Here is a 17,592-nt window from a genome sequence, read left to right on the forward strand (position 1 = left end):
ATCACACAACCAACATCCAACGCGACTTACTTTGCCCGCATCTACATATGCCTCGGATACAGGATGCTGTGCTTTGTTGTCTAACGAGAGAAGATCCTCTCTTGTCGCTTGAAGCCTAAGGGCAGACGAGATGGGAGAAGGCGCTGGGAGCTGGAGGCCCTGTCTCCGCCCAACCCGAGCACCAGGTCGGATAACCAGTGGGACCGCCGGCCCAGCAGCCCCCGCCCTCGCCGGATGGGACAAACCGAGGAAGTGTGCGGTCGGGGAGCTCCGCTGCTCTCGCCCGGTTTCCATTCCCCCCGCCCCCCCCCCCCCCCCCCCCCGGGCAGAAACTACGAGGAAAGCCAGCATGGGAACCTGCGCCCACCTGAAACTCTGCGGGGCCCCAGGAACTTCCCCGCGCGCGGTAACCGGGCCCGGGCGCAGCTCCCGCACCGCCTCGCAGCATCGCCCTCTGCCGGCGGCTCTGGGAACGACATCCGCAGGCCTGTTCTTGGGGCCGTGGGGGCCGTGGGGGCCGTGGGGGCTCAAGCCGGGGTTTACTTGCTGTTCTTGTGCAGATGTGGGGGGGAGGGGGAGCTAACACTGCGTTCACCTTTCATCCCTCTTAACAATGTTAAATTCCGCTAGGAATTTCTGGCGAATTCTGCTCATTCTGCGCTTTGGTATAGAGCTCCTAGGGCCATAGTTTTGTGTGCAAATGCGTGCGAGGTTATAGTCTGAGTTCCCCGGAGTGGGGTGGGGTGGGGGGGCTTCAGGGTGACATGCTTGTCCATATGCCTGACTGCGGGTATTTCACTTTCTGCCCCTACCTGTCCGTGAGCAAGCACCTATGAGCATGGGCTGTACCCCTACGTATTTGAGTCTTATTAGGAGGCGCACATTTTTATTGCCTTCCCGGGGCTCTGCCTGTGTGAATACGCAAGGGTGTGTGTGGTGCATGAAGCCACAGTGGGTGATAATGGTATGTTTCTGAAATCCAGATGTTAAAGGAAAAATGTGGTTGGAGGGGAACCCCAACTATACTAAACCCTTTACCCTTCATCTCACTTTCTTTGACTTTAGGAGAACCATAGTGTTTGCTTTTGGACTCTCTAGCGTACAATTGCTTGATCTTAACCTGAACCTGGTCTCCTGCCTGACCTCTCCTTGGCCTTCCTTCTCCAGTCTGTGTAGCCCAGGGTAGCTGCCTGGTGCAGGCTCTAAGCACATTGACTGTGATGTCAACGCAAAGAAGTGAGCATCCCATCTCCTTCCTTTTTCCCCACCCAAAAGTCATTTCCTCTTAGTTCATTACCTGGGATTTTGATGTCTGTGTTCCCTCAGCATTATTGATACACATAGGGGAAAAAAAAAAAAAAAGGAACTTCTTGAAATTCCCCCAGAAGGTTTTGAGAGTTGTTTTTAGTGTTGCAACTTGGACAAGTCAGTTTCTAGTTTAAGTTTCCATCCAAAAGCTCGGTAGGAGTAGGGTATATAAGCTCCAGTAGCAGTAGCAGCAGCAGCAGGAGACTCCGTTTCAGACCCAGGGAACCTTGCAGCCTGGCCAGAAGCAAGGTAAGTAAGCACTTCCTTAGCCCTGGCCACCGTTCCGCAGGCCCACAGGCTGGCAGGGCTACCTGGCATTGCGGAGTGGGTGGGTTTCTGGTGACTTACCTGCTGGGACACTAGCGAAAAGTCAGTACTTTGGGGACTGATGTAGAAAGTATTAATTTAATTTAATTTAATTTAATTTAATTTAATTTAATTTAATTTTTTAGAAAGTATTAATTTTAAAAGTCACCTAATAATAATTGTACACCAAGTTCTGTGAATGAACGCACATTTTGTAGAAAGATTTGTTTTGTCTTGTTTTAAAGTGGTATGTACATAAAAGTATGTTGCTCGATATTAATGCCTATCAGTTAAATTGTATAAAGTGAGTGGCACTTCCCTAGTACTGTAAACTTTTTAAAGGGTGTTCATTCATTAAGTCATAATGAATTCAATAAATAATTGAATTCATACTTATACCTCATAGCTGAAAGGTGCAAAGCATATTTGCTCCTATATTTGTGTTGGGTTTATTTTTTGTTTGTGTTTGTGTGTGTGTGTTGGGTTTAATAGTTAGGATCATCAACCAGATTGATAGATTTTTTGGATTAACTAACTTCGGCACTACTTTAAAAATAAAAAGCAACTGCATTGTTTTTAATCTTTTTAATTAAAAGCGTTTTTAAATCTGTGAGAAGGGAAAAAGATTATACTATACTGGTGCCTTATAGTTGTCCAGGTAAATTGTGTGCAACAATTTTCAGATTTAAAAAAATAGTGATCAGGGACACCTGTGTGGCTCAGTGGTTGAGCATCTGCCTTCGGCTGAGGAGTGATCCCAGGGTTCTGTGATCGAGTCCCTTATTGGGCTCCCTGTGGGGGGCTGCTTCTTCCTCTGCCTGTGTCTCTGCCTCACTCTATGTCTCTCATGAATAAATTGATAAAATCTTTTAAAAAATAATAATAACAATGATCAAGTCAAAATATCACTTGAACCAAGAGATTACCAAATCCCAGCTGCTGGCCCAGTTTTTTTCAAATAAGAAATTTCAAGGTATTAGAAAGAATTTGGGTAACCTCTTAGTGTTCATTTGACTGGGATCTGAAGTTTTACGGTTTCTGTACATTCATTCATTCTTCCAATCATTAATGAAATTCCTCTATGCTAGAATACTTATGTTGAACTTTGAGGATATAGAATAAGAAAGACATGATCCTTGCCGTCAGAGAGCTCAGTGTGTCAGGAAGAACAAACATAAAGAAATAACTATATCGGGATCCCTGGGTGGCGCAGCGGTTTGGCGCCTGCCTTTGGCCCAGGGCGCGATGCTGGAGACCCGGGATCGAATCCCACGTCGGGCTCCTGGTGCATGGAGCCTGCTTCTCCCTCTGCCTGTGTCTCTGCCTCTCTCTTTCTCTCTCTCTGTGTGACTATCATAAATTAAAAAAAAAAAAAGTAACTATATCATATTGATGATATATATATAGATATATATAAATTGTAGTAAGTGCTAAGAGTGGGCTTCAGAGAGAGCAAATAGCCAAGAGTCCTGACTTCCTCTGGGCAACATGCTGGACACCTTACACGAAATATTTCATTGACTCATCACCACAACAGGATGCCCGTTTTACAGGTTGAGTGTGAGGCTTAAAGAAGCCAAGTGACTTGCCTGGAGTCACACAACTAATAAATGGCAGAGCTGGGATGCCAGTGCAGCTCTACCTGGCTCTACCTTTGCATGTGCTACCCATGCCTTGTGTGACTATGGCTTTGTATTTTTAAATAATAATTCTCTTTAAGTTAAAAAGTAACAAGGTAAAACTTGAAAAAGAAGTGTCCACCCAAGTGTCATGGGCATGCCCATGTCGGCACCAGCATTAGGGAGTGTAACCATACCTGGGTCCTTGTGTTCCTTATACAAGGATCTCAAGAATTAAGAAAACCTACAAAATTACATGGAAATAGGTTTAATCCTCAAGTCTCATATTTAGCACACCAAGGAAATGTGGGCTGTGGAGTATAGCTCTCTGGTATCAGCTGATCTGGAGAACAGCAGGGTAACTACATGCCCCCCCTCCTTTTTGGATTCCCCTGGGTTGGATTAAGAGAGTGATCCACCACCACCTCCGCTCCCTGCCCGTGTTCTGGGGTTTAAAATGTAGGTGATTCTAAAATGCAATTTGTTTCTTAGAATCAACACCAGGGCTCCCTTGACCCTGAAGTGCAGTTCACCTGAAATTCTCATACACATCTAAGGCCCCAGGAGGAAGTGCTAGACACAGAGGCAAAAGGGAAAACCCCAGCATTAAGAGAGTGCAAAAGAATTACTGGGAGATGCCAGGAATCTCTGTTATTTCCCTTCCCAGAGTGCCAGCATCTGGTCTTTACAAGCCTGTGTAATTGCAATACTTCTAGGGCATTTCCCTACAGCCAGGCACGACTTTTTACCCTACTATTGTACACAAAACAGACATATCAGATATTTCCTTTATCTCTTCCCCTTGGTACAAGCTGACATGTTATTGGTTGCCTTCTATGATATGCCCTCTGATTGCGTTGCCTCAACAACCCTCTGAGATGGGTATCATGTCCATGTTATAGAGGAGGAGACAGGCTCAGAGATCATTTGGGCATCACACAACTAGCGAGTGGAGGAACTAGATCAAGCCCATGTCTGCTTGACTCCAAGCCCGTGAATGTCCTAACTGATGCCCCGTGGCAACTAGTCCATTGCCACAGTTGTAACCTGGACTAAATGAATAGACATGTTTGTGAAGGCTGCAGGGACAGAGTGCTGAATCTACAGGACAGCCAGATCTAGTCCCGTCTCTGCCACCCACAGCCCTTGTAATCTAAGGGAATAAAGTGCCTGGCAGGGTTCTCCTAAGTTAGCAGCAGTTCTAACAAAGCCATGATTTGTCAATATTCAGTCACTCCAACCAAGGGATTCTCATTTTTAAGGTATTTGGCCAAAAATTTTTAGTCTTATTCTTCTTATGATTTAGTCAGTGGTTTCTAACCACGTGTCAGAGAACATGGATGCTCTCTGAGATGGATGGAGATGTTTCAGGATGAGATGAAATGATAAATATCTCTACCTAATTCAGAAGTAGGGTACAGTTTTCACATTCTAAATATTTGCACAAACCCTGGATAGTAATCCAGATTGAGTTTTACTATCAGAAAGAGGTGGTGGATTGGGCACAAAATGATGCATTTTGCTTATCATAGTGGGTATATCAATATTTTAGGGTCTTCTCCCAAAGAACCTCTTGATTTTCAGAGCTTATGGGCTTGAACATGGGTTAAACCAGTGGTTCTCAAAGTGTGGTCTGTGGACCAGCAACATCAGCTTTATCTGGAAACTTTTAAAAAATGCATATTCTGAGGTACCCCTCCCTCAACCTGCTGAATCAAACCCTCTGGAGGTGGGACTTAACCATTGGTATTTTAACAAGGCTTCCAGGTTACTTTGATGTGCACTCAAGCTTGAGAATCACTGGTTTTATGATGTAAGAGGAAGTAACCTTTGAGTTTGGAGCAATTACTATCTAAACAAGGAGAGAAACTAAACCTGGCCACCAGATCATTGCCATAATTTGAAATCACCTCTAATTGTCTCCCACCACCACCACCACTACCACCCCAAGTCCTTTACCCCTAGGTGTTACCGCACATACTGCCTTGTGCTACAGTGACACAGGATATAGCTGGTCTCTCTGACTAGAGGGTAGGCATTTAACATACTGACTTCATAAATATTTGTTGAATGAAAGTGTTTGCTCCTAGAAAGCAGAATCCAGGCCAGAAATCCTTTTTTTGCTTCCAACATATCTCGCTCAGAGCCTTTTACATAGTCAGTACCAAGTATATAATTGCTAAATGTTGATCCCAATAAGTCATGTTCCTGCTCTGAGCTGTGGGCTTCTCAGCTTAAAAATAAGAGGATTTTATCAGACAGCTGGTCTCCTTCAGCTCCAGATAGTCTGTGGTTCTCTCTTTGAAGATGTTCTTTCCCAGAGACTGGCACAGGGCTCCTGTAATTCACTTAGTACTAATTTGACAGTGCAGAGAAGAAAGAGAAAATTAAAAATTAAAAACAATGTACATAGAATGAATATGGTTTGCAAAGCAACTGAATGACTACTGACATTGTCTCTTCTCTTTTTCCCTCCTGCTCTCTTTTCCTCCTTCTCCTCTGTTTCTCTACCTCCTGCAGATGCATCCTCAGCAGTTGGTCATCTCCTGGTTTTCCCTCGTTTTGCTGGCGTCTCCCCTCATGGCCATATGGGAACTGGAGAAAGATGGTAACCAGCCTCTTCTTCTCTGTGGTGGCCCCAAATTCTGAGCCAGGACTCATCAGACAGGCCCCGGAGGAAAATCAGGGGCAATCAGGCCTTGGGGCCTCCTAGTGAGCGCCATCACTGGGAAAACGCAGGCCATCTGTCCTTCCTTCACCTTTGAGGGCATCTATGTCATTTGGCTTTCATATTAGATGCCAGAGTAGAAGCTTTTTGTGGACTGTGATGGGAAAGGTATATGGACTTGGCAGGTATTACTAAAAACCAGCGGTATTGTACAATTAAAATTCCAAAGTGAAGGATTTGGAAAGATTAAGAACTCCGTTCGATCATCCCCCACTCCACTGCACAACATCACCCCCTCCTTTGGCACTGAGAGGACTCACTTCTGACCAAGCACTTTTGGGGAAGCATAGTATTTAGACTCACATTGACTTGGGCTCAGAGGCTGACTGCCACTTATCGATTAGGTGACCTTGAGCTGGGTCACCTCTAAGGCTGAGTTTCCTCAACTGTGAACTAGGGATTATGAAATGACACCTACAACATGGATGATTGAATGTTAGTGAATGCAGGGGACAACTCAACAGATGTGAAGTGAGAATAAATGTTAGCCAGTATTGCTTTGGTTGTTTAAAATGATGTCTCTGATGAATCAAGAGAACCTGTTTATTTATAATCCAACTGATCAATAAAAATCACAAGTAGAATAATAGAATAGGTAGGTATTAGTAAAATAAGGGGTTCCTCTATCCTTCTGTTGTCTTACACACAGTAAATAATATATTAACTGATTGTTACTTGTTCCCAAACGATCTTCAGATGTTTCTCATGGAAGCCAACATAATGTTGGCAATTACTATCTCTAATTGTATCATAGTAATAATAGTTAATATTTATTGAGCACAGTATCTCATTTAATTCTCATAACCTCACGTGAAATAGGGTCTGTGTCCCATTTTATCTATGCTGCAAATGGAGGCTACAGAGATTAAGTAACTTCCCCAGTTTCCCAGACCTGAGAAGGATGGAACAGGGATTGATCTCAATTCTGTCTCACTTCAAAGTCTGTGCATTTAAGTATTTGTAGAAGGTTTTACAAGAAGGTCATGAAGCAGTTTTTTCCTATGCTTGGAGCACAGGAGGAAATAGGCATAAGTTAAAAGTGAAGCCACTTCAGTTGTTGATCAGAAATAACCTGTTGATGGTCAGGAGAGTGGCACACTAGAAAATGGAAACCTGAAAGAAATTTGAGACTTTTCCTCCATTCGTACTCTTTTCGGGAAGGCAACAATCCAGCCATCTCCCCTCTGCCTGAGGAGGGTCTGAGAGTTCTAGAGCCTCCCTTGAGTAAAGGCAAAGGCCTGGAGCCAGATGATACTTCCAGATCCCTGTCCAACCCTGGGAGTTTTAGCGAGCTCAGGAAGCTTGGCTGTTGCATAGTAAACCCCAAAGTTACTTCTAATTTGGTAAACCGCAGAAATTCCAGGAAGTCAATGTGAGAAACAGAGGGCGGGACGACTTTGGAGGCCAGGCACAGGGTTCTAGATCCTTTTCGTCAGGCTCCCTCTTGCAGTTGTTGCCTCCTGCGCTTGGGGGATGGGGTCTTCCAGGCCTTCTGAGGCTCAGTTGTGTTGTTCAGTTGCTAGTGGAAAAAGAATAACTGGAGAAAGCCAAAGGTGCCACGTGGGTTTATGTGGGCACAGCCTATCATTTCCAAAGAGCCAGGTCCCAAATGCTTTTTACCTCTTGTTTTTGTTACCCATTCAGGACTTCTAAATCCCTCTGATCCAAAGTGAGAACTTTATATTCCACAACACTTTACATTTGGATGCCAACAATAAGAGTCACCGTGTATAGAGCATTTAAGGGCACTCTGTGAAGCCGTTGTATGAATTAGCTTGTATAATCCGTGTCTCAACCTGCTGAAGCAAGCACTAATATTTTGCTCATTTTAAAAAATGATGACACCAAAGCTTAGAGTAATTGGATATCATGCCTGAGGCCACAGGCAAGTATCAGATATGGAGCTGAATCTAAACTCAGACCAGTGTGACTCCAAAATCCAGGCTCTTAACCAGTGTGGCTCTCAAACTTGACAGGGCATCCAAATCCCCTGGGGAGCATACAGAACAGATCATCGGGCCCATCCCAACATTCCTGATTCATCGACTCGGGTTTTGTATTTTCCACAGTTTCCTAGGTGCTGCTGCTGCTGGTGGTTGAGTGATCAGGCTTGGGGAACCACTGCATTAAATGGTCTAGTTGATTAGTAAGTGATGTGTGTATGAATGAAGCTGTGATAGGACAACTCATTGAAGTACTCTACTAAGCCATTCCTCAGGTTAGAGAGCCAATGCCAAGCCAGTGAGACAGAAGACCTGAGATATAGCTCTTATGTCTCTAACTTTTTTTTTAAGATTTTATTTATTTATTCATGAGAGACACACACACACAGAGAGAGAGAGAGAGAGGCAGAGAAATAGGCAGAGGGAGAAGCAGGCTCCATGCAGGGAGCCCGATATGGGACTCGATCCCAGGTCTCCAGGATCATGCCCTGAGCCAAAGGCATAGATGATCAAGCACTGAGCCACCCAGGCCTCCCTTGTGCTTCTAACTTAATGTAACCTTGCTTAGCCTGCTGGTTTTGGCACACTCCTCCTTGAAATGGGAAGACCAAGATCTACTGAACTGCTTCATAAGAGTGTAAAACTGCTTTAAAAAATAGAATGAGGGATGCCTGGGTGGCTCAGCGGTCGAGCATCTGCCTTTGGCTCAGGGTGTGATCCTGGATTCTGGGGATCGAGTTCCACATCAGGCTTCCTGCATGGAGACTGCTCCTTCCTCTGCCTGTGTCTCTGCCTCTCTCTCTGTGTGTCTCTCATGAATGAATAAATAAAATCTTAAAAAAAAAATAGAATGAAAATCTCTATTGATAAGTTTTAGTGGTAGGAACTAAATCCTCAAATGCCCGTGGAAAATTATAGGGCAGTATCTCTGTGCAGTCATCTGACCCTTTGGCGTGTGAATAACAATAACTAACCCTGAGTTTACTGTGGTAGGCACTGTCCTAAATATAGATATATTTAATACTAATATCCAAACCTACAACACAGATGCTATTATTATCATTTTACAGTTGAGGAAACTGAGGCTTATGGTGATTTACTACCTTGTTCCAAATCCCTTAGCCAGTTAGTGGGGGGATAGGATCTCAGTGCTGGTCAGTCTGTCTTGACATCTCTGGGCCCTGCCTTACTGTCCATGCAATTGAAATTGTGCTGGAAGGTTCTTCTCTCCACCAGGCCTTTGGTAGATAGTTTTTTGCTGTTCATGTTTTGGTATATCAAAGCCTTCCCCATTGCCGGCGAATCAGAGGTTAATTATTAACGACAGCCTGCCAGTTAATAACTCCGTGGCAGCTATAAAACTCTTTGCTTGTCTCTTCATGACCTTATATCCAAGTAGGGCCCAGTGGCCTGAAATCAATCATCTCAGCAAGCATCTGCTGTTATGAGCCAGGTTGTGCTCTGGCAGTACAGATGCACAGGTGGTTCACAAAACCCAGTCCCAGAGTTCATGAAGCTCACAATCCAGTTCTCCACTCCCTGTGCTCTCCAGTTTATGTTGTAGAGTTGGACTGGCACCCTGATGCCCCCGGAGAAATGGTGGTCCTCACCTGCCATACCCCTGAAGAAGATGACATCGCTTGGACCTCAGCGCAGAGCAGTGAAGTCCTAGGTTCTGGTAAAACTCTGACCATCCAAGTCAAAGAATTTGGAGATGCTGGCCAGTATACCTGCCATAAAGGAGGCAAGGTTCTGAGCCGCTCACTCCTGTTGATTCACAAAAAAGAAGATGGAATTTGGTCCACTGATATCTTAAAGGAACAGAAAGGTAATTCCATTCCCTCAGATGGTGTCAATTTTCTCTTTTGCGCCATAAGAAATAAAAACTTTAAAAATGTAAAAGGCAAGACATGACTAGTGTAGTTAATGAACTACAAGGGAATATCAAATCCCTTGCTAGAACCACCCAGCACTTAGGTTTTTCTTTGCTTTCTTAGACACTTGGAGGAATCAACCAACCAAATCTCATGTTGAGAGATTGTCATGGTGAATCTGATTGGTTTTCCTGAAGTTCTTTTTAAATGCTAATGGAAATTAACCAATGTGTATAGTGAATAACTCAGCACTGGGATGGCAGCTTTGAAAAACTTAATCCCTTCCTCTGATGTGTTAGGTGCATGGCATGCTCTGCAGAATCAGCAACCTATTGAGACATTGCCAGTCCCCATTGAACTGCCTATCAGGGGAGCAGCAGCATTTTCCAAGGAAATAAATGGAAGATCTTCACTCTTGTAGCACTGGGTGGCCTGTGGTTCATCACAATTAAAGTCTATCTGAAAGAAAGCCTCTAAATATTGACTTTTTGTTCTTTTCAAATCCAGAATCCAAAAATAAGATCTTTCTGAAATGTGAGGCAAAGAATTATTCTGGACGTTTCACATGCTGGTGGCTGACGGCAATCAGTACTGATTTGAAATTCAGTGTCAAAAGTAGCAGAGGGTAAGTGAAATCACTCTGATTTCTCAGTATTTGGCTAGAACTATTTCATTAAGAAAACAAGGGCAACCTCTCCATGGCCTATCAGTTAATAATAGGGGAGTAAACAAAGTCAAACGTGTATTTTTTCAACGCCCACTGTTACCTAAACTGGGGAAAGAACATGGAGATTTAAGCTAATCGCCTGAACAAATGTGTGGGTTAGAACAGGATATTACTGGGACCTGAGAATAGCCTCTGCTATGTTTGAACCCACTCATCCAGATTGCCTGGCAATGCTTCATTAAGGCTCATAGCACCATGGGGAGGGATAAAAGGAGAAATCAAAGCTATGATGACTTGCCAAAATTGCACCTTGAGATGAAAATAGAAACAAAAGCTCCAGTGCACAGATCTTGAAAGCCCTGAGGCCAACTCCAAAACCCTGAGGTTTCTAGAAATTTGTCCAGAGCCACCTTAACTCCTTTTCCTTTTGCCGACATCACTGATCTGAAGTTTACTGTTTGTCCAATACACTTGGACTTCCCCTAAGAAATCCATTTCCACGGATACTGAACCTATGTCAGCGGGTCTGTGTGTCTTCCCTCACTCACCATCTAGGTTCCTGAACTGACAGAGCAAACCCCAGGTGATCACCCTGGCCTTGTCACTTTTTAACTGAGTAAATAAACCCCTGGGGTATCCCTGTTCCATCTTGAAAATGAAAATGCTTACCAAAGGAATGCTTATACAAATGCACTGAAACACAGATGCCAGCGTTCATTGTGATGTTTTTGGTAATCAGCAGGGGAAAAGTTAAAGTGTGATACATTATCCAGCTTAACGTGGATAACCCAATCTGTGTGGTGTCTCATGGAGCACTTCCCATATGTTCAGAGGGGGAAGAGATGGTTATTAAAAACCATACATATATCTTTATATTTATGGTTTATGTATACATATATACATAGTTATATCTATTTAATGAAAAATAAAATCATTGTGTGTATATATAGAAACTTGTGTGTATCCATATGTACATGTGGATATATGATTGCTTTGAATATTCATAGACAAAGGTCTGGAGGGATATAACAAGCTATGAATAGTATTTCTATTTGGGGAGTGAGATTAGGGTTAAAAGAGGCACACACATTTCATTTATACAGGTTTTAATCTTTTTCATTTTTTATAATTAGCACGTATTGGTTTTGTAATTAAAGTGGGAAAAATGAATTTAAATTTTTAATAGGGAGATTGAACCAAGGGCTCTGGATCTAAAAATTTCTGAATTCATTTAGGCCAAAGGGATGTAAATGCAGAGTTGTCTCTAAATATTTGTACCGCCTGTTGTGGCAAAGCTTGTTCTCCTGGGGAGGGCAGTTTCTTACGCTTTAAGGAAAAATCAGGGCATACTTGGATCAATTGTATCCTCAAACAGCTGTTTAGCTGCAACCACTGGGAGCTTACCCACAAATGTGTGACACAGGGTAATGTCTGTCTTTGACTTCAGCTTCTCTGACCCCCAAGGGGTGACATGTGGAGCAGTGACACTTTCAGCAGAGAGGGTCAGAGTGGACAACAGGGATTATAAGAAGTACACAGTGGAGTGTCAGGAGGGCAGTGCCTGCCCCTCTGCCGAGGAGAGCCTACCCATCGAGGTCGTGGTGGATGCTATTCACAAGCTCAAGTATGAAAACTACACCAGCAGCTTCTTCATCAGAGACATCAGTGAGTTCGCTTAATTATATGTGCTTAATAAGGATAAATGCCATTTGTCACATGTTCACAATGACCCCATGCACTGAGGTAAGGGGTTTACATGCATTGTCTCTTTTATTCTGTACCCCCAAAAGACTACAATATAGATACTATTCTCTGCATTTTAAGGAAGAGACAATTGAATCTCAGATTAAATAAATTGCCCCAGATATCACAGCTAGGAACTCAGAAACCAGTTCTGCCCCACTGGAAAAAGCGGCCTTTTGGCTACCCTTCTATCTGCTACCCAGGCAGCTTCCATGGTGAATCCAGGAGGACCCCCTCGAACATAATATTTACCTTCAGAACCAGGGCTTCCCTACTAATTGCAATTATTCCCAACCAGGCTTTCTCTAACATTTGAAAAAGAATCTTCATTATTGGAACATAAGCCCCTCCAAAATGGACACCAATTTTTTTAATCGGCAAATGGAGATTTTGCCATTTGTCACTTCCTTTACCATTTATCCATTGGACATTCATCATGAAATAAAACTTACAGAACCACAGAACTTGCTCAAACATTTGTGGAGAAATTACTCTTTGTGGGTAGGAGGAGGTTTGAGTTCCATAGGATAGCCAGGAAAGGTCTCTCTGAAATGATATTTAGCTGAATTCTGAAGGAAAGAAGGTATCAGTTGTGTTAAGAACGGAGAGAAGAATATTTGAAAAGCATCTACTAGGAGCCATGGTCTTTGGACATTCCATAGAGTGTCTCCTTTCCCCCCATCCAGACAAAGGTATGCTACTCAAAGACAGAGTCTTTTGTGATACTCGCTGCTGTATCCTCCGCACATTGCACAGTAACTGGCACAAAGCTGGTGCTCACTCACCATTCATTGAATGAATGAATGAATGAGCATAAAGACAATCTGACTTCAACTGTTGCAAGACAAGTCAGTGCCAGATGCCGTGAGAAGACATCAGAAAGAGCACTAAGTGGGAAGTCTCTCATGTTGTCCTTAGCAAGAGACTCAGCTCAAGTCCAAGTTTTGTGCAAAGAGGGATATTGAGCACAGGGAGGGTGGTCCTTCCGCACCTAGCCGAGATGTGAGAGTCTTCTTGTCTCTGTGGAATTTCTTCTGAGCACTATGGAGAGGTAGTCCTACTGCCAGGGTTCATCTGCTTGTGCAGGGATGAGGAGGATTCTGAGCCTCTCTCAGGGTCAGCCAGAAAGGATTGGACAACTGGTGAGGACTGCCTCCCATAGGCACCAGTGTGAGCACCAGCAGCAGGGATGCCTCACGTCTGCCAACTAGGTGCCCAGAGAAGTTAAGTAACTATCCCACAGACACACAACCGGTTAAAGGTGAAAGTGGGATTAGAAGGTGGAACTACCTTACACCAAAAGCCTGTTAGGAAAATCAAAGGTGTTTCTGTATCTTCTTCCACAGTCAAACCAGACCCACCCACAAACCTGCAGCTGAAGCCATTGAAAAATTCTCGGCACGTGGAGGTCAGCTGGGAATACCCCGACACCTGGAGCACCCCACATTCCTACTTCTCCCTGACATTTTGCATACAGGCCCAGGGCAAGAACAATAGAGAAAAGGTAAGATGTGACTCCAGTACCATGTATTCAGGTTTATGCAGGGCCCACATCTAGGAGGTGAGTTGTGATAACAGTAGCTAACATTTATTTAGCACTTTCTACGTGCCTGAGACTGCACTAAGGGTTTTACGTGTTTATCTCACTCAATCTTTAAAGTAACCTGACGAAGGCAGATAGTGTTACTATCAACATTTCACTAGTGAAGTAATTGGAGCTCAGAGAGGGTCAAGGGCTTACCCAAAGTTACCCAGCTAGGCAGAGTCAGAACCAGGAAACCATTCTGGTGAACAAAAATTCCACACACCCAACCATGCCACCGCCTTCAGTATGGTTGGTCATTCATTCTTGCACTCAGAATTGGTCCTCACATAGGAAATCTGAGTTCCAGGAGCCTCAAACTATTATTGTTGCAATTTAGTGAGTCTAAGGAATGATAGAACATTCATGCTATGTCTCACCCCAAATGGATAATTCCCAGCTCTTCCACATATCGTGAAATTATTTCATTGAGCAGAATGTTAGTGTTTACATAGGCTAAGACAATGGATTCCAACTTTCTTGCCTTGGCATCATAATCCTAAGGTCTTGAAGACGCTTTTATAAAGCCCAAGACTCCTTGGACTGCGGTTTTAGAATCACTGGATAAACGCCTTATTCGGGATAGGGTTTAGCATTTGATAGAAATTCGGTCATTCAGTTACTCCCTGAGAATTATTTTTTGTAGGATGGAAAGGCTATTCTGGAGTAGATTTTACCTATTTATTATTTAAAGTATTGATATGTATCTTCCCTACATAAGGTTTATATCATTAATAGGTATATTTACCGAACACTTTGTACCGATTAAAGACTTTGCCGATTAAAGAATTTTACATGATGATTACCTTTAACTCTTACTCATCTATGAGGTAGGAATGATTATTATCCCTCTCTTATAAAGGATGAAACTGAGACAACAGAGCCTAAAGCATTTTCCAGTGGTCACACAGCTAAAAGTTAGCAATGCCTGGATTTCAGCATGTTTTCTGATAAGTGGATCAGGATATAGTATTTCAGAATATCCAGGCGACAGCTAGAGAAAATCTGCCTTAGTTTCACCATCGGCCTAGTACAGAGGTGAGAGTGCATGGGGCCTTCCGGTAAGGCAGCTGTGCTAGAAACAGGAAAGCTGGACCAAACCATTTCTCCCCCTAGGCTGAAGTCTAAAAGCTTCATCTGTATTTAGAGCTTCTATCAGTAGGTGGCGCACGTTCTACACAACTCCACAGTTTATTGCAACAGTGATGCCCTAAAATCGAGGTGTGCTGGTTTGGGGAGATCAAGCTTTGCAGAAATACCCTCAGCCCATCTTGTGACTGCATTGCCAAAGACTTCCCTCTCCTTTGCAGAAAGATAGACTCTGCGTGGACAAGACCTCAGCCAAGGTCGTGTGCCACAAGGATGCCAAGATCCGCGTGCAAGCCCGAGACCGCTACTATAGTTCATCCTGGAGCGACTGGGCATCTGTGTCCTGCAGTTAGGTGAGCAGGCCCACAAAGCCCAGGCCACACCTGAACACTCAGCGTCCCCGGGGTGCAGGGCAATGGTGGGGGACAGTATGAGAGAAAAGGGAGACAGGGTGCCTGGTACACAGTCACCAGAGTCAGAAACACACATTTGTTCATTAAACAGGTATTATTTTTAAAAATATAAAAATAAAAAATAACAGGTATTATTTGATGTCCATATTGTTCTGGGGAATATGCTGGATGCACAGATATTGCAGTAAAGAAAACAGGCATAGGTCCTGCCCTCCTGGAGGAGAAGGCAGAGAGAGGTAGCCAAAGGAGCAAAAAGAGCTTGCAAGTGATTTTCAGGAATTAGCACCTTATCCTGGGCACCCTGGGTGGGGGGGCACTGACTGCAACCAAATCCAAATCCTCAGCCACATAAGGATGGGCTGGGCCTTTCTGACATGGAATCCCCAAACCCAATTGCCCCAGTATCGTGGTGTGTGAAGTAAGGGGGCTTGCTGCCACATTTCTAATCTACATAAACTATTGGTATTCTTTTTTCAGGTTCCACCCCCAGGATGAATCTTGGAGGGAAAGTGGAAGATATTATGCAAAATTTTCTAAGGACACATTGAAGAGGCTCCAAAAGTTATTTTCTGCCTAATTTTCTTTTTGTAAAGGGTCATTATTGTGTCTTCGCAATATTTTTTACATTTAAATGCCAAATGCCCACTGAAACAATCAGCTACTTTATTTATAGATTTTCAGCTAGCAGGCTGCCACTGACCTTAATGCTATTTAAATATTTAAGTAATTTATGTATTTATTAATTTATTGTTATTGAACACTTGTGTGCCAAGATATATTGTATGTTTCATACCCTCAGGACCTGATCTGTAAGGAATAGGCCCTATTATGCAAAATGTGAATTTATGTGTTATTTATACTGACAACTTTTCAAGCAAGAATGTATCATTTTTATGACAACCAGTGAGCACACAATATTATGATGCCAGCACCATAATATATTTGTGATGGATGGGAACACAGAGGTAGTTAAATAGAGACATGGAGACACGAATCCATTTGAGAAGTTTCTGGAGACGGAGATGTTAGATCCTGTATCCATAAAGACTTCCTTGCGGTGGTGTTGATAAAGCAATTCAGGGCCACTTGCATTTTTAAGCAAGTTTAGTTTTTGGATGCCTGAATTTAGAAAGACCTGAGACAAATAACTCAAATTGAGATTCAGCTTCAGCCACCTTGCCAGTCCCCATCCCCATCTATCTGTAAGTCATTGGAGAGTGACCCAGGGACACTGTAAGTGTCTGGAAGTAAAAAGGTCTTATGATCCAAGAGGGAGAACCAACATGGCCAAGCACAAAAAATTGTCAGAATTTCCAGCTGCTCCTTAATAGCCAGGCAAAAAAAACACATGGATGCAAAGAAAATGGTCAAGAATTGCTTACTGGACAGCGCAAGTGAACCTGACTGGTGGATGTGACCAGAAAGTGCCAATCGCTGAGGTGCTACTTTTAAGTAATGAATGTGCTTTCTGTAAAGTGATTTCATTTCTTTTCTGTTTACTTATTTGTTTTTGCATTCTGACAATGCACTAATAAAAATATAACTCTTGTTTGCAATAATATTTTGGGCTTTCTCAGCTGACTCGAGTATCCTGTTCCCACATTTACCAGGACTGCATTATTTTCCCCCTGCCATTTAAGAGTTGCTCTTCTTTGAAGCGATTTCACTTCCAGTTCTGCAGAGTTGCCCTTTCCCTTTATAGAATTCCCAAAGTCAGTGTCTTGCTGAGCTCAGGGAATGTCCCTGTGGTCAGACCACAGGGAACTCTGGAAGGGCAGGGAACTGCACTTATACCCTCTTCAGAGGTTGGATGCACTTGCTTCTTTTGCCATCTATCCTAGAATCCACTCTACTGTTTCCAAAACATCATGAAATAAAACCCCAATGTGATCGAGTCACGAGCTCCCAGCTCATAGATCCAGGTCCAGTGTTTACAGAAGGTTTGTCATGCGACTTGAGATGGAGGAGTTCCAGAAAACCTTGGGTTGCCTTCCCCAAACAGTGCCCACTCCTGGCGCAGCTTATAAAACAGGGATGAAAAGTTAACTTCGGTACCACTAAATGCTAAAATATTCAGTATACAGTGCCCTGCGGTAAGAACAAAGGAGAAGAACCAGTGAAGCCCAGGAAGGCTCCGTAGAAAAGGGGAGGTCAAGGAAAGGGCAGGCCAATTTCTCTTTGGTGCCTCCCAGGGAAAGAGCAAGCAGTGGGATCGCAGAGAATGGAGTCCATTCTCTACCATCTTCAATGGCCAAGAGTATGTATCTGGGCTTCCTTGCAATGGCAAGATAATCATAATAGGGATGTTGTGAGTGCCCTT

At 43.5% G+C, this 17,592-nt stretch overlaps 1 protein-coding gene across 1 annotated transcript; it reads left to right on the plus strand.

Annotated features, from left to right (window-relative positions):
* The first annotated feature begins 912 nt into the window (after window positions 1-912).
* On the plus strand, window positions 913-16,823 carry IL12B (interleukin 12B). The gene is made up of 8 exons (XM_025435145.3): window positions 913-1,557; window positions 5,754-5,841; window positions 9,457-9,732; window positions 10,286-10,403; window positions 11,893-12,110; window positions 13,535-13,692; window positions 15,081-15,212; window positions 15,750-16,823. The coding sequence occupies exons 2-7, from the start codon at window positions 5,754-5,756 to the stop codon at window positions 15,210-15,212; spliced, it is 990 nt and encodes a 329-aa protein (XP_025290930.3). The 5' UTR covers window positions 913-1,557; the 3' UTR covers window positions 15,750-16,823.
* The last annotated feature ends 769 nt before the right edge of the window (window positions 16,824-17,592 follow it).

This window comes from Canis lupus, chromosome 4, assembly GCF_003254725.2.
Source record: "Canis lupus dingo isolate Sandy chromosome 4, ASM325472v2, whole genome shotgun sequence".
Classification (NCBI taxonomy): Eukaryota; Metazoa; Chordata; class Mammalia; order Carnivora; family Canidae; genus Canis; species Canis lupus.